This window comes from Vespa crabro, chromosome 17, assembly GCF_910589235.1.
Source record: "Vespa crabro chromosome 17, iyVesCrab1.2, whole genome shotgun sequence".
In the NCBI taxonomy this organism is placed as follows: Eukaryota; Metazoa; Arthropoda; class Insecta; order Hymenoptera; family Vespidae; genus Vespa; species Vespa crabro.
In genome coordinates this window covers 936185-956760 of record NC_060971.1, presented here as the reverse complement: position 1 = coordinate 956760, position 20576 = coordinate 936185, and the positions used below count along the sequence as shown (strand labels likewise).

The 20576-nt window shown below is 41.5% G+C and overlaps 2 protein-coding genes across 7 annotated transcripts in view; one reads left to right on the top strand and one right to left on the bottom strand.

Annotated features, from left to right (window-relative positions):
* Positions 1–20576, top strand: part of LOC124429977 (papilin) — a 54484-nt gene that overhangs the window by 13111 nt on the left and 20797 nt on the right. For all 6 annotated transcript variants that reach the window (XM_046975927.1, XM_046975929.1, XM_046975931.1 and 3 more), the window contains exon 2: positions 18027–18087. In XM_046975927.1, the coding sequence (XP_046831883.1) occupies positions 18027–18087 (61 nt within the window). The remainder of the gene's footprint in view (positions 1–18026; positions 18088–20576) is intronic.
* Positions 1–20576, bottom strand: part of LOC124429978 (radial spoke head protein 4 homolog A) — a 40198-nt gene that overhangs the window by 18770 nt on the left and 852 nt on the right. The window lies entirely within an intron of this gene.

Sequence of the window (20576 nt, the reverse complement as noted above, 5' to 3'; positions counted from 1 at the left end):
TAAAAACTTGATATCTCTTTTATTATATCTTATACAGATATGTATATAAAAGAACGAATCGACATAGTTTTAAAGAAAACTTATTGATTCGATTCGCCACAACGAAAAACTCTATCGCGATTACTGTCCAAGAAACTTTTGTCAGCGAAACGAAAGAGTGATTAGTGTTTTGGCAGAGGACCAAACTAATCGTTCTCCGCTTCGCCCGTTAAATAAGTCCGAGAGTTCGTTCGACCGCTAATTGCCATCGTATTTTTTCTTTTTTTCTTTTTTCGTCCTCACTTATACGACTAATAGATTTACAGGCTCGCGTGAACAATGTTTGTCCTTTGCATAATCTTTGTTGGCCGTACTATGTAAATTATTCTCTTAGCTTTTAAACGAATTCCGGTCGTGTTTATCTCGATATATATATATATATATATATATATATATACATATATATATGCATATGTGTGTGTGTGTATATTATTACATAATCTACCCAGGCGGACTAGAAAAATCAAAGTGGTTGTAGCGAAACGGGTCTCTCTCGAGATTATCGATCGTATTAAGAACTTAATTGATACGCTCACGATTGAAAAAGTGTTCATGTAATTACCAAGCGTGTATAAATTACATAAAACCCTCGCGATAATAATCGTCCGGCACGCGCAATAGAAACGTAATATTTTGGAATTTGAATTAACTTATCCAATATTAAAATCGTACAACAGCCGAAACCTGTAATACGAATCGAACGAGTGACGTATCAAACAGGATTGAAATTTTTGAGTAAACTCATATGACGTACAACACGTCTACGTCAAAGTCCGCTAGTGTACGCACACGAAAGTGTACGCACTAATGGAAACGACAAATACTTCCCTACAAAGAGAAGGTGCCGACTCTCTTTAACGATGCTGAGAGCGTAATCGAGGCCTCCTTGGTGTTCTAAAACGATGTATTTTGCGCCGATCTTCCAAGAAGTCCTTGTGGAGTCCATATGTTCATGTTCGACCGGACAAAGGAAGCGCACGAAAATTAGTTTTATATTCTGGACGGAGAAGAAAAGTCTTTGTCAAAATAAACTAATATAATTTTGTCAAGTTTATTTAATTATCAACATTTATCTTTCGTATCGAGTGTTTGAAAAACAAAAATAAAAAAGTAAGGAGAAAAGACACGGACGATCGAATCGTAATATTTTCTCGCGACGTAGGTCGATTTATTTTCAAGAATACACATGAGAGTTCAAGAGAAGTTGAAATCGGGTGACTCGGTTCTTATATCTCGATTCGTAGGGGCTGTTCCTGACGGTCGTTGTTCGGCAAACTGCGCGAACGAGGCAACGTACCCGTGATCCATTTATCTCTGACCAGGCCAGGAGGAACCGCCCGAAAGTACAAAGCCACGAATTGCCGTCCTACCGGTGCTCCATATACATATATATATGTATATATATGTATATATATATATGTATATGTATATAGGGAAGAGCTTACTCTTGCCAAGTTACACTTCTATTATATACGAAAATTTCATTGAAATATGTTACGCTATTGCATATTCTATGGGTTCCGATTACATTGGAATACGTTCGATATGAGTCTATAATCCGATTTTAGATTTAGTAGCGAGCATTAAAACAATAATATTTCTGTCATAATTAGAAAGCATTGCTCTCTCTCTCTCTCTCTCTCTCTCTCTCTCTTTCTCTCTGCCTCTCTCTAGCCCTCCACTCGCCCGCTCCTGCAGTATCTCTATTTTCGTCTCTCTTTCTCTCTTTCTCTCTAAAATTAAATCGATGATCCGTGAATTACAACACCCGACCTATGTTACGATTAGCAAGATAGACCTCGTTTATTTTTTCAATGCTTAAAATACGTACCGGATCCGTGTTAAAGTACGAGGAATATCGGATGGTTGCAAAGAAGCAGGACTCGATTATTTTCCTTAGACGTTCCACGAAACGTTTGTCTTTAGTTGGCACGTCTAATCGCTCGTGGTACGAAGATTCAGGATCCGTTGGTTCCTTTCGACTCTCTCAAATTTATTTTCACAAAAAGTACGACTTTCCTCTATCTCTCTTTCTCTCCCTATTTCTTTCTCTTTCTCTTTTCCTCTTCCGTCGATATCCCTTTCTTCGAGGTTCCCCAGATATATAAAGGAACTTTGGTGTCGGGGATCGATTTATTACGAAACTTCCTCTTATTATTTTCTCCTCTCTTCTCGTTTTCTCTTAGATAAGATAAGAAAAATAGCGTTGTCGTTCTTACTACGATTGATAGTTGCAACTCGTTATCCTCATCGTGCGACACCCTTTGCCCTGAGATACGTACCTTCGACTGAATCGCCGGTAGGATATTCGAATAATTTTTCTAACTTCAACTCGTCAAGCTTAATTACTCCGCCGATATGGAATATATACTTTTCCCCTTTCAAAAATCATTCTATAGTCGGCGAGTTTAGTGATTCTATGTAAACGGTATGAAAAAAAAAGGATATAAGTAAAAAATGTAGGACAAAGCGTTGTCGCTCGATGCTTTGTTTTTGCGCGAAAATAAAATTGGCGAATAATGAGAACACGCGTAACCTAGCGAATACATGGAAGCAATTTTCTCGAAAACAAAGCTTCGAACGAAATGATTTTATATTGCGTTTGTTACTTCTCTCTCTCTCTCTCTCTCTCTCTCACTCATCATACGGCAGAGTAATATGGTAGAGACCTTCAATTGTTGCGCAACCAGTTACATGAGATATTTCAAAATTCACGTCCTCCCCTTCTTTCGAAATCAGTTTGCTGCCTTTTTACGAGCTCGATTTCTTTCGACGTTCCCAAAGTTCGCGTACTCCTTTTACGGAGCGTATACACACGGTGAGGCGATCGATGAAAGAAAGTGAACGGTAATGAGCCAAGAGATATATCGTATATAATATCTATGATATAGACGTCTATCTTTGTAAATACGTACGTACATAGATGGACGTTAGATGTACTAATCGGAAATGTAGAATGGCGCTAATGCAGCTCACGTTGCTAGTACGGATGTCACATCTCGTTACCACCGCTGGACTTCTCCGCCTATATGTCGACGAAACTGTTAGGCGAGAGACCGTGGATGATGAGCGAGCGCCATTTCTATTCCGGTTGGTGGGATTTTGGAAACCGCACGAGTTCATCGATCTTTCCTACGATCCCAGAAACGTTCGAGAGTAAAGGAGAATTTACGTCGTCGGTATCTCGTTAGCAGTAGCAGCGGCAGCTGCCGACAATGCGCGCGATCGTAACTCGTTGCCGGGATTTAATCATTTCTCGTGGGCGTACCTTAACTTTGGACTGATTAAAGTACAAATCATAGGTATATACGTAAAAACTCGTCGTACGTTTTATGACAATTTAATCGTGTCCATCGTTTCAATCGCGTCATTTTTATGCAGAGTTTTCCAAACAATAGATTATAGATTTGTTTAATCACATTCTCAAGTATTGTATTTAACAGCTTGAATCCGCTTGTATGAACTTGCGGAGAGTAAAGTGGCCGGGCGAAAGAGGTTTATTGCTAAGCTAATTCGATTTTATTTGTTCTAAACTTGTTCCGAATATAGATTTCCCGGAAGCGTTCGCGCATGAATTCTGGACAGGGCCTATCTTATCGAATTCAATGGGTCGAAGTAATTGGGAAATGGCGTTCGCTTAAACGAGCAGGTTTCTTGTAATTCAAAGGATTAGAGAAAGTCCTTTCGCGGACGTAAAGAGAAAACGAAGAAGGTAGAATGAAAAAAGAAAAGGAAGAAATAAAGAAAAAGGTGGCTCAATAAAGTATGTCACCGTTGAAAGTAGAAAGATTTTAACAAATAATACAAGTAATGGGATAGCAAATGAAATTATCTGGCATATATTACGCTTATCTCGATGTTCCAATTTAATCAATGAAAATAGTCGCGGTGTAGGTAATGAAATCTTGAATTAACCAGAGTATCGATACGCCAACGTAATATCGTGTATATCGACGGGGATGAAGAGTTTTCAATGTAACTCGAAACATCGTTCGGCTTTTACATCTTACGACTAACGTACTCGCTATGCGATATTCGCAGAAAGCTCGTAAACTAGCTGGTATAAACGATGCGTTACGATGTGCGTACCTTTTAAACGAAGTCCACGCGAGCTTAAGTACGAGCAGAGAGAGAGAGAGAGAGAGAGAGAGAGAGAGTCATCGAACTCGAAGAGTTATTTTACGAGACGCGGCCGTCTTTCTCAGCGGGCGATCGAGATCCGCAACGCGAGTCGAAATCGTTTATGAAAATAACTGGGACGAGTTTATTAATCTTTTTTCTTTCTTCCTTTTTTCTTTTTTTTTTCTTCTTCTTTTTTCTTTTTCTTCTCTATTCGTTAGCCCACGCGTCGAGCGTACCGTAAAGAAGATTTAATTTTTAAACGATAAAAGAGAGCAACACTAGCTTCTTCTCGATCGCCCTATTTGCCGAAAACACCTGCCTTCCATCCGAGGATCCCATCTGGTAGCCGCGATAATGTTGCCGGTACTTCTCTAGCTACCGAGTTTACCAGCCAGCCAAGTTAATTTATCGTCAAGTCAGGTTCGTAAGGGCGTAAGGGAGACGCATTAACGAGAAGGCCGAAGGATTTTGTATAGGACGTCATGGGAACGTCGATGTAACGTGACGCTTTTACTATGACCCAATTTCTTCAGCTGTAGAATAACTTAGAAAAAAAAATCGGATCGTCCTTCGTTTTGCACCGACCTTCTACGTTCGTACTTGCCTGTAATTAATATCTAATGAAAAAAGGCGAGGAAGGAATTAATTAGAAAACGCGTAACGCTCGCTTACGCTCGATCGAGATCGGACGAACGAAGAACCCGTGATACTCATGGAATTGGTGGAACGAGAGTTATCTCGAATATTCGAGAATTATTCTCCGAGTAGGACGATCTATGCTACTACGGCTTGGTAACGTTCTCTTATACGCTCTCCACGTACCCAACGTATAGTATATATATATATATATATATATATATATATATATATATATATATATATATGTATATGTACGTTCTTAGAGGATCGGAGAATACAAGTCGAGGGAGTATGAATCACGCGCACTTAACGTTGGCACGGATCAGCTTGGCTGCATCGTTGCAACAAGTGCGTCGCGAGCTGTTCCACGCCGCCTTGCAGTCTCGTCGATGCAGACAGTACGGCGCTCATACCAACGTCTCGTTGCTTTCCAACTTCTGCTTCCTGCCAATGCACTCTCTCCTCGAACTCTATTTTACCTCTCTTCTCTACTCTCATAGTGATTTACGACTCGTACGAACTTTTTCTCACTCATCGGATCTCTGTGTGTAAAGGTAGATGGATCTTTTTAATCGTATATCTCCTCGTGCGCTCGTGTCCCCGAGGCCTCGGTAAATAACTGTCCTTTTTATTTATTCGATATATCTACCGCGATATTTGAGAACGCGTTAGGTTTTTCTCTTATCGATTACGAAACGATCGATCTTAAGAACGCCGAAGGCGAACGGTACGTTACGCTTTAATCAAAGCCCATTGCCATTTCGTCAGGAGAGACACGCGTTTGAAGCCGTCGATCGCAACAACCTATTTCCTCTCCAATTTTTTATTCTTTATTTTGCGTAATAAGGTTTATCGACGCAAAACGTCGAAGACGGATGTCGAATTGGAAGGAGAGGAGAAAAGAAAAAAACAAAAACTTAATTATTCCGAAGCGCGGGAACTTAATCGTTGATAAAATTTGTCTCACAACCGTTACGAGCAGTGCGATCCAACGGAAAAGCTTATCTTCGGACGTCGACGCCGGCGTTAGTATTGTTTGAAGATCGAGTCGAAACGGCATTTATCGCAGAGCCCTTTTCTCGAGACGGGCACTGGGCCGGATCTACAGGGGAGAGCTCTGACAAAAGGCTCCTGGAATTGCTCGTCTCCACGGCGTTGCGAATAAATGACGTCGTCCCAATTAAAAATCCGTCCCTTTTTATTTGTTTGTTTTTTTCTTTTCCTTTTTCTTTTCTTTCTTTTCTCTCTTTTTTTTCCCATTTTTTTTATATATATATATATAACGTATACCTTTTTCTCCTCATCGAATAAGTTCGTCGGGCTGCCTGAGCTTCTCTCTTTCGAAGGAACGAACGAGGAAAAAGAGTAGAAGCCATGAAAGAAGAAAGACAAACGCACCTCGGGGGATATATTTAACGTTCGTTTTAAAGACCGGTCTCGCGTTCAAAAAAAAATTTTCTTCTTTTATCGCTCGATAAGAAATCTTTCTTTTTTTAAAAGTCTTCCCTATTAATTTTCCAGTAACCAGTTAGTAGAAAATCGTCTTCCAACGTGATTGTACGTAATATAATTCGTTTAAACGTTCTATTAGAAAACGTTTATTAACGACGACGTTTTGTCTCTCATAAATTCGTACGCGTGACGCGACGACATTGACGCATCATTCGGGTTATATTTCAAAACTGACGCTGATATTTCGAACGTCGTGACGTCGTCGAGGAAGATCGAATAGTGGGAGACCTATTCCGCAAACATTGATACTCTCTAAGCCGTAAAGCCTTTACTAGTTTTACTTTTTTGTTTCGTTCTACCTTTTTTATTATCTTTAATTCTGATGTAAGGAAACAAAAAAGAAAAAGAAAAGATAAAGAAGAAGAGGGTTCTTACGACGGTCCAACGTATTCTCGAGCTCGAGCTAATTAGTAACCATTATCTCAATACCGACCGTGCAATTAATTACAACCCGTTGGAAAGCTTGTTAAGCTTTCCCCACCGATACTTTTACCTATATATCTTTCACTCTTTCTCCTTCATCTCTTTCTACATAAGGCAATCGTCGTAGGTATTGCATATTTGACATTTAAGTGGTAATATTAAATTTTAGATTGATAAAATTGCTTTGCCTTTTAAAATCGAGAAGGAATCACGATCTCTCGGAGTCTTTTGTGTGTTCGTGGAAGGAAAGGAAAGAAGCAACGACCGCAGGCAGGGCGGTCTACCACTTTATGGCAATCTCGACTTCTCATGGTAGTCCTTGAAATGAGTCAGAACCAGCTGAACGTCGTCGTTCCGGTTCGTCACGCATATTCTTGATTCTTCTTGTCTCCTTATAGAGTTAGAAATACGCCTGGTAGCGTCAAAGTATACACTGCCAAAATTATACGATATTCTAAAGATCTTTAGAATTTTAATGTAATATCGATTTTGAAATAGTTCTTTTTCTCGTTGTTGGATAAAGAAGAATCGGATTATATAGAAGTAGACGGCGTAAACTGCAACGGCAACGTCCTTTTTATCGAGTATAATCCTCCCATAAGTATATTCTCAACACGATATATAAGCATTATACGTATACATAGTACGGGGGCTACGTAACGCTGTATATGTATATGTGTACACACATATATCTCCTATATATCTATATGGGACAAGTCGGATTCCGGTGTTGCGCTTAAGAGGATGAGAGCCACCGTTCGAAACAATCCGACTAATTTCCACGGGCCTCTACAATCGGCCAAGGATCAAGAGAATAAGGAGAAGATAGTCGTGGCACGTCTCTCGTCGCTCGCAAGGATCCGGAGAGAGAGAGAGAGAGAGAGAGAGATAATCCTCTGAACCACTCGAGATGCCATCGTCCTTTCCTCCTTCTCCTCTCGTTTCGTCCTCGCTCGAATACGAGAACGTGGCTAGCGTGCTGGCACGGCTACTTCGTCGCTAGATCTCTGATTCGCGATAATGAATGGATCGTGCGATTATACTCGAGCTTAATTAACCGGATCATACGTGCGCGTTGACTTTTCTAGAAAGAAAAGTCAAAAACAAAACAATTTTTTCTAAAACAGGAAACAGTTTGTACATTCTTATTGTACGCTATTGTATTTAATATTATCTCCTAGATGTGCGTTATCGAGGAAAGCACATTCATACGTTCGTTCATTCGTTCATTCATTGGGTTTTACGTAAGAGAGCAGTTCTATCTGAAATTGAATTTCCGGTGTAACGGATCAACAGTGTGGCTTTGACCGACCTTCAATTGCAATAGGAACTCGCGGCTCGTATGACAGAGGCAAACGAGTCGCGTCCGTTTTCTCAATATTTGCCATCATCGCGGGAAGAAAAAAGTGAACTTGCATGAATGAAGATTAATGGGATTACAAATATCCTATTTTCCGTTTCTCTGCCATTGGATTAGAATTTTCTTCTTTCGCGAACTCGCGCGTACTACTCTCACGAGAGTCATTCTTTTCATCCTTTATCAGGGCTTACATGTTTGTAGAACTTTCGCACTCTTATTATTCGCCTTTTCTCTCTTACGCGCTTAAAGAATTTACCGTGAATTTTAAACTCGCAAAAAGAAACGCGAAAAAAAAAAAGAAAAAAAAGAAACAGAAAATTCTCGTGCGATTCTTTTCTCTTTCCCCTCCCTCCCCCCTCCCCTTTAGATTCACGTTTAATATCGTCTCGTTAATCCTCGAAGAAATATTTCTCGCGCAGGGGAAATTCTCGGCAGAGGACGATGGAAAAAACGAAAAAGAAGAAGGAAAATAAAAGAATGAAGAATAAAAGAGAGATTGTATTCCCTCTCTTCTCGTCGTCGAAAATTTGACAAATTTATATTTTCATTCAGTATCATCGCCTTTCCAATTCTCTTTTCTATGTTCATCGATTACAAAACGTTTGTTTATATGTGTATCTACGTATACGATTACGTAAATTCTTCGTCGTAGATCATTCAGCGTGAAAGTTTGGATTAGGATAAGTATCTATCCTTAGGAAGAGGACATCCTTCTGAAATTCCATCGGTCCGGTACTCGCGTGGGATCTTGAAGTGCAAAATACACATTTGTTCCTATTACAGTTACGGCCCCGAGCGACTCCACGGTCTGGAGTGGCGTTCTTAAAGCGCACTTTACATGCACTCGCGTATAGTAACGTTCCTGAAGATCCTGTCATTGCTCACTCGTGGATTCTTCTTTGGATCCACTTTCGTATTCGAACTTACTCCCTCCTGGATGCTTTCGTGAAGGCATCGTACGCTACTTCTCCCCTGAGGCCTCTTAGCTTTTTCCGGTACTACGTCAAACAAGATAACACTAAAATACGTATTTCATAACCGAGAGTACGTGTTCACTTACCGAGGCCGCTTTTACATTTTACTTTCGGTCTCACGATATACGATAGATAGTCCTCGATAGTCACGATATAGATAGATAGTTGTAGAACTTTTAAAAATTTATATACAAAGATGAGCTTGACATTTTTTTGTCAATAAAAATTTTGTTCGCTTCATAATTAGAAATGCGATTGACACATTTGCGAAGAAAGAAAAGAATTCGTCACGCTGCCTGACTCATGATCTTTTTTTTGGTCCTTCGTGAAATATGTGACAGGGTCAACTACGAAGTGTATGAATTATTTTGGCCTTAATGCGTTCGGCGCCTCCTTCTTTTGAACGCATTGTCTGGAACGTTGTTGGTATGCGAGTAGTGGAAAAAACAAAAAAAAAAAACAAAAAAAAAAGAAAAAATAAATGAAACAAAAAATGAACGGAACAAGAGAAACTCACGAAGGTACAGAGATGCGTAAGCATATGCACGTGGTCGATTGAGAATTGCATTGCGTCATCGCGTAAGATTGATACGAGAATTTGATCGAGAATTCGATCGAAAATTCTTCGAAGTTTTGTTGTTAGCGTCGATGAGAAGGGACAAAAGGGAAAGCTAACTCGTCGAAAGAAGAGTCCTCGGAAAAGACGCGAAGCTGTTAAGATGCTAACTGAGACGTGTACTTACTACTTTAGTTCTTTCGCTTTTTCTTACTTTTCTCTTTACCTTTGTATTCGTTTTCCCAAGTTTTATATCATTTTAATGAATCTTCCTTCGTTTAAAAACGTTTCAGCACATATATATAAAAGAAGCTCCTAATTACGTTTATTCGAAAGTAAGGAGAGCGTCGGGAAAGTCGAAAAAATACGAATTTTCCGGCGACTTTTACGTTTAAACGCTTGTCGGTTTTCCTTTGGAAAGTGGCCGCGAAAGTTGATGCTTTTACACTCTTCGACGAAGCAACCCCTTAAGCAAGCTGCTCCATACGCGTTAACGCGTTTAAGAAACTTTTCGTCCAGACGGCACCTCCTCGTACCCTAAAAATACATTTATCGGACGCAAATAGCATGGTAAAAGCCGGATGCTCCCACGTCGTCGTTGCCGAAACGTTACGATAATAAAATTTGATCATTTAACGGGTGACGTGGTTAACGCGATTACGTTCGAGTAATCGACAGGGCCTGTTGTGTAAACACGACTTATGAAGATACTATAGTATAGATTATTATTATTATTATTATATAAGGGAGGAGAAAAGAATGATAAAATTTGAAGGAACGAATATACTTGGCATCATCGATACGATATAAAAATCGCATAGCATTAAACGATCGTCGACTCGTACGAGAGTAAGCAGAGCGTCACTCGATCAGCATAACATTAAAGCAACGAGGCTGTCGTCGTCTATCGGAATTATCTAGAGCGCCGGCTCTATTATAAACGGACTTATCGTACGTTCTAAAAGTTCTCGGTAGTGACAAGAGATTACCGGATGCGGCACGATTTCCTTTCTCCTTTCCTAATGTGTCACGAGAGTGACACGCGCTAATTGTTTATCGAATTTGAATTGGATTACCAGCGGTAAGTTTCGAAGAACTTGTCTTTTTTCCTTCTCAAGAAATTTCCCTGAAAATCTTTTCGAATGAACCGCGAACACGATTAGGTACTCGTATATGTGTGTGTGTGTGTGAGAGAGAGAGAGAGAGAGAGAGAGAGAGCCGAAATCAGTCGTGTTGCGAAATCCTTTCGTTCTTACGAATTTCGTACAGCTGCTGCGAGCAATTTCTCTCTCTCTCTCTCTCTCTCTCTCTCTCTCACTCACTTCCCTCGCAGCTATCCTTTATGAAGAATTATTTGCACTGGTTGACGCTAATTTTCGCGCGTCGACGGTTAATACGACGGGTAAATACGCTCGCCGTGATAATCTTTTTCTCTTTTTTTTTTCCTTTTTGTCATTTTTTTCGTCGTCGAAGAAAGCCTGCGGCTTGCTTATTCGACGAACGAACGAAAGGATATGTTGTCAATTTCTTGATTACTCGTCTTCTTCTCCAATGGAATTAATCTCGCTAGTACACGATTAATGCTCTTTAATATGATATAGAAGGTAAATACGTTCGTTTACCGAGCAACAAATTGTTCCGAAAATAACGACCTTTAAAGTAAACTCGAAGGGAGGAGTAGATAGTTATTAGTATACATGTGCTCGATCGATGATGACATCGATCGTAAAGATCGAGGAACGTGACATAACGGGCGTGTAACGCGTCAGTCATCATCTCTCGAGGTGAATATAATCGATAATTCATTCCACTCGGCATCGAGTCACGTTCCTGTATCGGTCATGTATGCGTACTCGCGCGTCTCCATCGTCGTCCGATCGACATCCCACGAGAAATTTCATTAGAATACGAAGCTATCGTTTCGACAAATTTCCTATCTATACTTGAAACCGATTTGCGCCCCCCTCCCCTTCCCCTCTCGTATACGTACGCGTTAACGGTGAAACTTACGACTCGACGTAGAGCACAAAGTATTAAGCGTTAATGAGAAATAATGTAATAAATTATGCTAATCCAATGCCGATAATAAATGCGGAGTAGGAAGCGGAACTTTTGTTCCAAGAAGTTCGAAGTCGAGGAAGTTTCGGTATTCGCGCCACGTACGTTATAACGAAATAAAAATAAACACAAGAGTCTCGCACGATTACGTCACTCGGTCGATCTTGGTGGTGCGTCGTAATATAGATATACGCGCGCGGCACACAGGGCGTCGTCGAATACAAAACCTATGATCCAACGAGCCTCAAAAATTCTTCGACCTCCAGTGCGCGGCCAAGTGTGCTTAAGGAAGAACCGTACAAAGAGGAACTCTGAATGCGGGTGGTCGATTGCGTCCCTGAAAGAAAAAAAGAAACGCGTCTTCTTCGTCGTTACATTAAACGAAGCGCAATCATGGAGGACCAAACGAACTCGTGGAGTATTGAAATTATATATAGTGCTCCGTTATGTTCCATTTATCATTATATCGTCATAATTTTTAAAACAACTTCCTACCGATATTCCCTATTTCTTTTTGGACATCTCCTAAATTCTTAAATAATAACCGTTTTAATGGAAAAAGCGTGGATTTATTGAGCATTTATTCGCCTGGCGCTGCGTGGGCGATGATACCAACATCTTTCCGTTCAGATAGGCACCACATCCCGGATGCTAAAACGATAACATCTCTTCCTCCACATTTCCTCGCGCCTGCGTTTACATTCAGGCAGACACGCGCGCACACGTGTCCTTAAAATTTTCCCTTCCAATTTTTCCCCTGGCCTACATTCGCAATTGGCGAATGAGCAAAATTCAACGTCCCCTTTCGTATCGGTCCGAAATCAATTTAGAGAGAGAAAGAGAGAGAGAGAGAGAGAGAGAGAGAGAGAATGCTTTTTCTAAGGTCTTCGCCTAAGATTTTACGCTTAGTTTCACCCATTGTTTATGGCGCAAGTTCTATCCGGGATAGGTCGCGGTTAATATCGAGTCTGGGCGCGCCGGCAATCTTCATAGATATCACCTTAGCGAGGAACTCCGCTAAACGATTTCGTTATTTGTTTCTTCTCCGATTTCTTCATAATAAAAAATATCATTAAAATTGTCATTATTAAAAGTAAAGTAAGAAAATTAATATAATCGTACGACTATATTTTATAAAAAGAGGGGCGAATAATAATTTTGTAGGAGTTTCGTAATGGCGGGAACGAAGCTCGTCAGACAATTCCGTCGGAACGAGGAACGAATCACGAGGGCTTTTAATTAAACCAAAGGGCCGATCGTGTGCGAAGTAGAAGGGACAAACTATCGCGTCGTATCGTTTGTATCGTCGTTTTCGTGACTGTCTGTGAAAGCGACGGGTCAACGAGCCTGCAAAGCTTATTCCATTCTAAATGACCGAAGCAGCGCGAGATGGTTGGATTGGTAGTGACAGGTCGTAGACGTAAACCCACCCGGATCGTAGCTAACGCACTGCTAACGGCAGATTCCAATGAAAGCTTTCGCGTCGTCCCGATTACGTGAGCCATCCGTCGGCCATCTTTCCCGACATTTAATCAAATATTATGAGAAGAGAGAGGGAAAGAGAGAGAGAGAGAGAGAGAGAGAGAGAGAGAGAGATTTTATCAGAATTGATAAAATATTCGATATTTGAACGTTTCACATCTAACGCGAACATATCGTGTAAAATATCGTTCCTTTGTTTTCCCTGGGGAAAAGAACACTTTGAAAGGATCGAAAGAGAAAAAGAGCGTCTAGAAGAAATCGTCCTATTTTCTTAGAAAACCTTTTAAGGTTACTCCCTTAGGAGGAGTAGAGCCCACTAAATTCGTGATCTGAATGAAAGTCAACGAAGGCGGCTGAGCGGACCCTTCGGTAGCGAAGGAATTCAAAAAAGAGCAGGAAAAAAACGTTAGATGACTGCGGTCCTTCGAAGGGAAGATTCTATGGGCATGCAAGCCGACTGAATCTCGGTGGTAAACCCGCTGCTAGACAGGCTTCCAGTCAATTAGCTCGCGGTAGAGACAAAAGGTTCGCCGACCATTCGCTCACTTTTTTCGCTATAATCTCGGCATTGTTTCCAACATGGACTCTTCGTTTCTATGTATATATGCATAACAAGGATCTTTAATATCGAAACGCAAAGTTATCGACATTTCAAAATTCGAGCCAAACGTTATGATAGATTTTCTCGTCTTGTCAATTGATAACTTTTAAGAATATATAGTGTCCAATAGTAATCCAGTGTTTTGTGGTCGAAAATCGGCCGCTCAAGCGACAGCTATTAGTCTTAGCCGTAGAAAAGGAGGGAGAGAGAGAGAGAGAGAGAAAGACGCCAACTTATCTGCGGCAGACCTTAGGCATAAAAGTTTTCTTGCCTGTATGTGTGTGTGTGTGTGTGTATGTGTGTGTGCATGCGCAAGAGACAAAAAGAACGTGCCTTCGCTGGTATTTCAAAGAGACCCAAGGAATAAGGATGGATGGGTGAAAATGGAAGGTTTCATCAGCCGGAGTAGGATTGAATGGAGCTGCCGGAAAGAAAGACAGAGGGAAAGGAGAGAAAAAAAGGGGAGGGGGAGGAGAGAGAGAGAGAGAATATAGACGCGCGCGCAAACAAGAGAAGAAGGGGTAAAGGGTGGTAGAGAAGAAGCGGGAGAAGTTCTCCTCCGCTTGGTCTGCTTTCGTGAAAACGTCGAGCTTCGCAATCGGTTCCTTTGTCTGGTTTTGCAAAGAGAGAGGACTTCCCTAGCGGTCTTCAACATTCTTCATTCATTTCCCTCTCTCTTTCTCTCTCTCTCTCTGCCGCCTCATCGCTGATACGTATCACGAATGATAACGCGCATCTTTGCATAATTGGTTTGTGTATATTAGGACGTGTTTCTAGTTATTTCATTTATAAAAGATCTTTCTTATTTTTCTCCTATGTTTCTTTAGTAGGAGGACTAAAATGTAATTCGTTGGGATCATTAGGAAATTGGTTAGGTGCTTTCCACGGCGAATGATTAATCGCATCCTAGAGAAAGGGCTTGCGCCGAGCTCAGTAACTCATCCGGTGCTTTTCTCAAGCGCGCGATGAACTTTGAATCGGCGTGCCACACCAGCCGGTTTCTTAAACCGTGAAAATTATGGTATTCTCTCTCTCTCTCTCTCTCTCTATCTCCACGTTTTGTTTCGTTCGATGCTACACAATCGTCATCGTCGAGGTCGAAAGAACGGCCAAGGATCTCTCCAGAAGAGAGAAATTTTAAAAGCATCGTCCTTGTGCTCGGCGAAACGTCAATCATATCGGGAATGCACTTTTAACGGTACTTACGTTAATAGCGGGGGACGCTCGCGCTCTTGGCAAATGCAAGACGACGTTTTGATTTCGGTGCATAAAGAATGGCTGCCGAAAGAGGCCGGTTTTGCGAGAGGCATTATGAAGCTCTCTTTCTCTTTCTTTCTTTCGGTGGCTCGGTCGGTCATAGGGCTTGGCACATTCCCAGGAATCGATCTGGCTAGATGCTCTTTCGGATAACCAGCTAATGTCGAGGTTTACGCTCCTTTTCGACGTCGAATACGATGGTGGTAATCTTTAAGACAGTTATCCGAATCGAGTAATTGGATACCGAATTCTATAAACGTGTTATAAGCGATAACGAAACGTGAGAAGTTAATAAGGATACGCGGTAAACGTCTTCATCTTGAGCAATCGCTCCAACGAAATTTTGCCAAACTTATCGAAAAGCCCTTCAGCATTGAAATCATTCACCATTCGTTAGTTCGATAAGGAAAACGGAAGGATTTCTGTTGGGAGATTAAAAGCGTATCGCTTTAAAGGCAAATTCGAATAGAACATTACCGTGTACGCATTAGGTGCTTGGCATTTTTTTTTAAACACGTGAATAACCATGCGGCGTGCGTCTTGACCTCCTTTTTTTTTGATCCCGTGAACGACGACGAGTGTGCTCGTTCGTTCATTTTCAAAGGACTTTAACGAACCTCGAGCACCATTTAAAAGAAATCTCTGCGGTTAGCCGACTAAATTGGTAGAACCGAGCAGGCCGACGTTAAATCGAAATCCGGAGAAATTCGTAGACGAATTTGTGTAAATCGCGCGAATATTCTTCCGTAAATTCGTCCAGGAGGTAGAAAAGATATAAAAGATAATAGGTTGTTGACGCGGTTTAAGAGACGAACCAAGACGAATCGAAAAACATCGCACGCGCCTTCCCGCGAGAGCCTTCTTTGGCATAGAGTAATTTCAGATAATCTCGGAGTTAAGAAGGAAGAAAGAAAACGCGATCGATTTCTCGCGCGTGCATTCGCCAAAATTATACGGTTCGGCTCGCGAACGGATTATTATCCTCGTTAAGGGTGCGCGAGCTCTCGTACGCTCGCAATCTGTTCGATCTCGAAAAAGAAAGGGAAAGGGCACGAGCCAACCGAGGAAAAACGAAGGGGGAAATTTTTCAACGAACGAATCGTCGACATCGTCCAACACGGTCCAATACGTATACGTATACGTATGAGCGTGCGAGGCTCAACAGGAAATCACAACCTAGGTAGCTGGTAGGACGTAGAAACGTTCGATCAGAGTGCAATGCTGTGTTCGTTGGTCGGGTCAAGGCATACGAGATATGTTCCCTCGGTGAATCGAACGAATTCTTGATCTTTTATACGGGAAAGAGGAAAACTAGATGAGACTACTCCTCGTAAAAGCGAATTTTCATTATCGTTAAAGGACGATACTATATGGGAGAACAATCCCTGATAAAGGATTCTCTCGTCGATATTCGATAATGATTTAAGCCTGGCCATTTATTTTTGAAACGATTGTAATTACGGGGACATGGTACGGCTATCTATTCTGCGGACATGGGTACATCGGATGGGAGGTGCACGTTGGGAAGTTGATGCACGAACTCGAATTCCTGCTGGTATCGAACATAATCCGATAATATTCGTGGTTCGAGTTTCATAACCGTCGCGTTACTATCCACGAAAAATCGCGCGTGACCTCGCGTAGAACATTTTTTTCTTCTTTTCTTTTTCTTCTTTCTTTTTTTTACCTTTCGACGGATTTTTTTTTGCCAAGAACGAGGACAGTACGATTTTTGATTGAGAAGGACATATTTTTGGAAAGAAAAGTCTTCGAAGAGAAAGGGTTAACTACTACTCGCCGTTTAATAGGTAATTAACCGAGAGTAATGGAAATCGATTGATCGAACCGAGGAGGCACATCCCTTTGAAGGGATGTTAATTGATTCATGAATATTTATGTCTAACGAATTAGCAACGTTGCGAAATGCAGAGCTAACTCTCTCTCTCTCTCTCTCTCTCTCTCTCTCTCTCTCTCTCTCTCTCTCTCTCTCTCTCTCTGTCTTACGGTCGTCTTCCTCAAATCGACGACCATTTGCACGGCTTTACGCCGATGAAAATCTTTTTTCGATCGTTGTTTGATTCCCTCGAAAAAACGACGTGAAATATTCTTGTAATAAATTTCATCGACTAGTCTTACAATGGCACGAGAAGCTTACACGTTCTCGTTCGCGTATGCTCGGCTCCTGTAATTGGACGTTCAGATCTGGGCTCCGAACGTCAAGCTCGTCCTGTCCAATCAGAAGTTTAAAGAACCCGTTTCCTTTTAACGAACGGGATCGTGGGGGTTCCTCGTTAGGGACCGCTCTAGATGCGAGGCCAGTTCGTCCAAGAACGATTTACATATTCATGCGGTTCCAAATCTCCTTTGACGAGCCAAACATTTTGTGGGAAGGGTCTTAGACCGATTAACGCGAACCTAATGACTCCTAGAACTTGAACTTTGAAAACGATTAAGGATCACACGGTATTCTCTATGTCGTGACCGAATTTCGACTCGTCGCTCGAGGTTCGACGACCCATTCCGATTCTTCCTTTTCTCTAGACGGAAATATGGGTGCATGGCATTGGACATTGAAGTTTCGCTTTCGTCGGTGTAAAAGCCAACGCGTTCCTTCAACGTAACGCGGCACGTAACGCGTAACTGTCTACCCACGCTGACGTAACGACTTGCGGAACCACTTTGCAAGTGAAACTTGTCTCGCCATAAGGAGCAACATCGTTGATACGAATATCTGGAGTCTGGGTCAATGTTTCGCAAAGCGAGAAAGAGATACCCGTTATCCCTTCGATCATGTATATTAACTCGTGAAATGTAATTTAGTAATCCAAGGCATATTTGAAGATCAACGTTCACGCGATTTTCATCATTTCTCTGCGTATTTCCTACTTAACGTTCTTATACGCGGGGGAGGGAGGTGGGGTTTTAATACAATGTAACAGCTGATATTGTCGCTAATAAATCCTTTGATTGACTCACCGAATACTAAATCTCGTTAATTTTCAGGTCGTTGGTGATTTTCCTGTGCGTAACGTCGTTACACGTCGGCGACACTTTTGCCAAATACGTGAGTATCTTTCTTTTCTCTCGATGCTTTTCCTTTTCTTCGTTGGTTATGTTCGAGGCTCGCGCCGTCGAAGGTTCGAAGGTACGATACGCTCTCGTCCTTGACGATAAAGGTGCAACAAGGGCTTCGACGAAACGCGTCTTGGCAACATTCCTTCAAGTTTTATTGCTCGGCCGTTCTCGTCCGATGGCGGTTCGAGTTTCACCCTTCCCAGTCCAACCAGTCAGATACCTAATCTCGTAGCAATTTACTTTTGTTAGTAGCAAATCGATACGGAAGCCTTTAAATGTACCCTTTGAACTTTTCCATCCATCCGTCTATGCTCTGATAGCCAAAGGGAGCGGGGGAGGGGCGGGGGCGGGAAGAAAAAATGAAAAAGAAAGGAGAATTGATTCGATCATTCCTTTTAGTCGTCGTTCTCGAAAACAACATGGATGATTCGAAAAAGATCGTTTCGTTCGATGTTCGCCCCGAGCGTTGATACCGAGTGTTGATAAAGAACGAGGAACGGACTAATCCTATAAAGTATCCATCTACACGTGGCTGTACGGACTTACATAAGAAATAACTTATTATCCACGTATCTACGTAGACACGTAACAACGTAAGTACTTAAACGTGCCTGCGTGTTGTTGCGTTAAAGCAGAAGGAAAAGGATCCTGTCATTCCATTTTTACGATCCTCGCGAAATCCGTGAACCTTGACTCTCCCGCTTTCACGCACACGTTAGAAGTGATAAACGAGAGGTGTCCCGGAGTAGGCGCATCGCGAAAGCTGATTACGTGGATCGTAGAAATCCTTCGTTCAAGTTTCTATGGTTGTGTTTCTTTGAAAAAAAAAAAAAAAAAAAAAAGAAAAGTAAAAGATAATAAATAAAAATACAAAATAAGAAAAGAAGAGATATATTCGTCGGGCTATCTTCTGTCGCGCGATTTTTTCTCCAACCTCTCGACGATGCGGATTAGCAAAATATTCTTTTCTTCGCAAAATTCTCCGCTCCATTCCATTTCCGAGCTTTCGGGACATCAGCGAGAATCCCTCTTTTGTGGTAGCAAAAAATCTCCGAAAGCTTAGCGCCGAAGAGAGAGAGAGAGAGAAAGAGAGGCGGAGGAAGGGAAAAGGGGAGGGAGAACACGATTGCATCTTTTAGTGCCGGGAGAGCAGTCGAGATAACCGAGCATCAATGAGATTATTAAAGGAGCGTAGAATGGTCTGACTTACGGTTATTTCTTACTCTCATCAACGAGCACGGCTAATCTGAGTTAAGTGCGCTCGTTAAAAAGGGAAGTGCCAACGATGTTGGTGGTCTCAGAAAAACCACGAAAATTTCCAATCATTTTCCCAGTTACGTCCAAGAGAAATTGAGAAAAGATCTGGGGACGATCCGTCTGATATTTTTTCTTTCTCTTTTACCGTATCGTACATGTAGATATGCGTTTCGATTTTTTTGCTTTTATTTATATAATGACTCCGTATCACGATTGCCACGAAGAAGAAAAAAAAGAAATGATATTTCATTCTACGCTCATGTGAAAAAACGTGATCAATAATTCGGGAAGTATTTAACGGAGAAAGCGTTGACCTCGTGATCCACGGGAGGGCACGTTCGAGAAGAAAGATAGATTAGATGCGATGTAAATCGATCTTCTTAACGCTCACGTAAGGCGATTTCTCGGCGCTTTCTCGTTAAAAATAAGCGAGCTCTTTAAAAGCCGATCGGGAATCGTCGCTCGGTACTGAGCCCGACGTAAATGGCGTTAGAATCGTAAGAGATTTCTCGCACGATTATTAATTTCGCGAAATAATAAGAGCGTCCTGAGTAGAGATTACGCCGATTCGATGCGCCAACGTTTTAGTACTCGGACGAGTAATTACTTGCGTTTCTCAAGAAAAAGATATATTTAACGTCGCGAAGTCTACGTTTCAGGGAGAAAAAGGGCAAGGAGAAAAGTTAGAGAGGGAATGGTAGGTATAGTGGGATACAATCGACAAGGGACGTCCACCGAGAGGTCAAACCGATGGCACCACAAGTATATATATATGACAATTATTAAGAAGGCGTGTTTCGACGGTCGTTCACGGTTCATTGACTGACCTCTTGCTTCGAAACCCACTTCCTTGAACCATTTAATTATCTCTTCGGCCCATACCCTCGCGAAACTTTCAGCGACCGTTTGGTTCCTATTCCATTCGTGATCCGCCCGTTCTAGATCGTGTCTTGATTTATTTAGGATTTTTCCTTAAATCTAAAGGATCATCCCAAAATATTATTGCGATGCATTATTATTATTATTAGAATGTTAATTATCTATTGTCGTTAGAATATTAATTAGTTCGGATTATCTTCAGACAGGACGAGCGATCTTCAGGCAGGTCGGACGATTACGTTTCTAATGCCGTTCAAGACGAGACGTAATCGGCCGATTACCGACACCTCGAAAGTATTAGATAGCCGGTCCCTTTCCGCGTTTTGTTACAACTCCGACAAA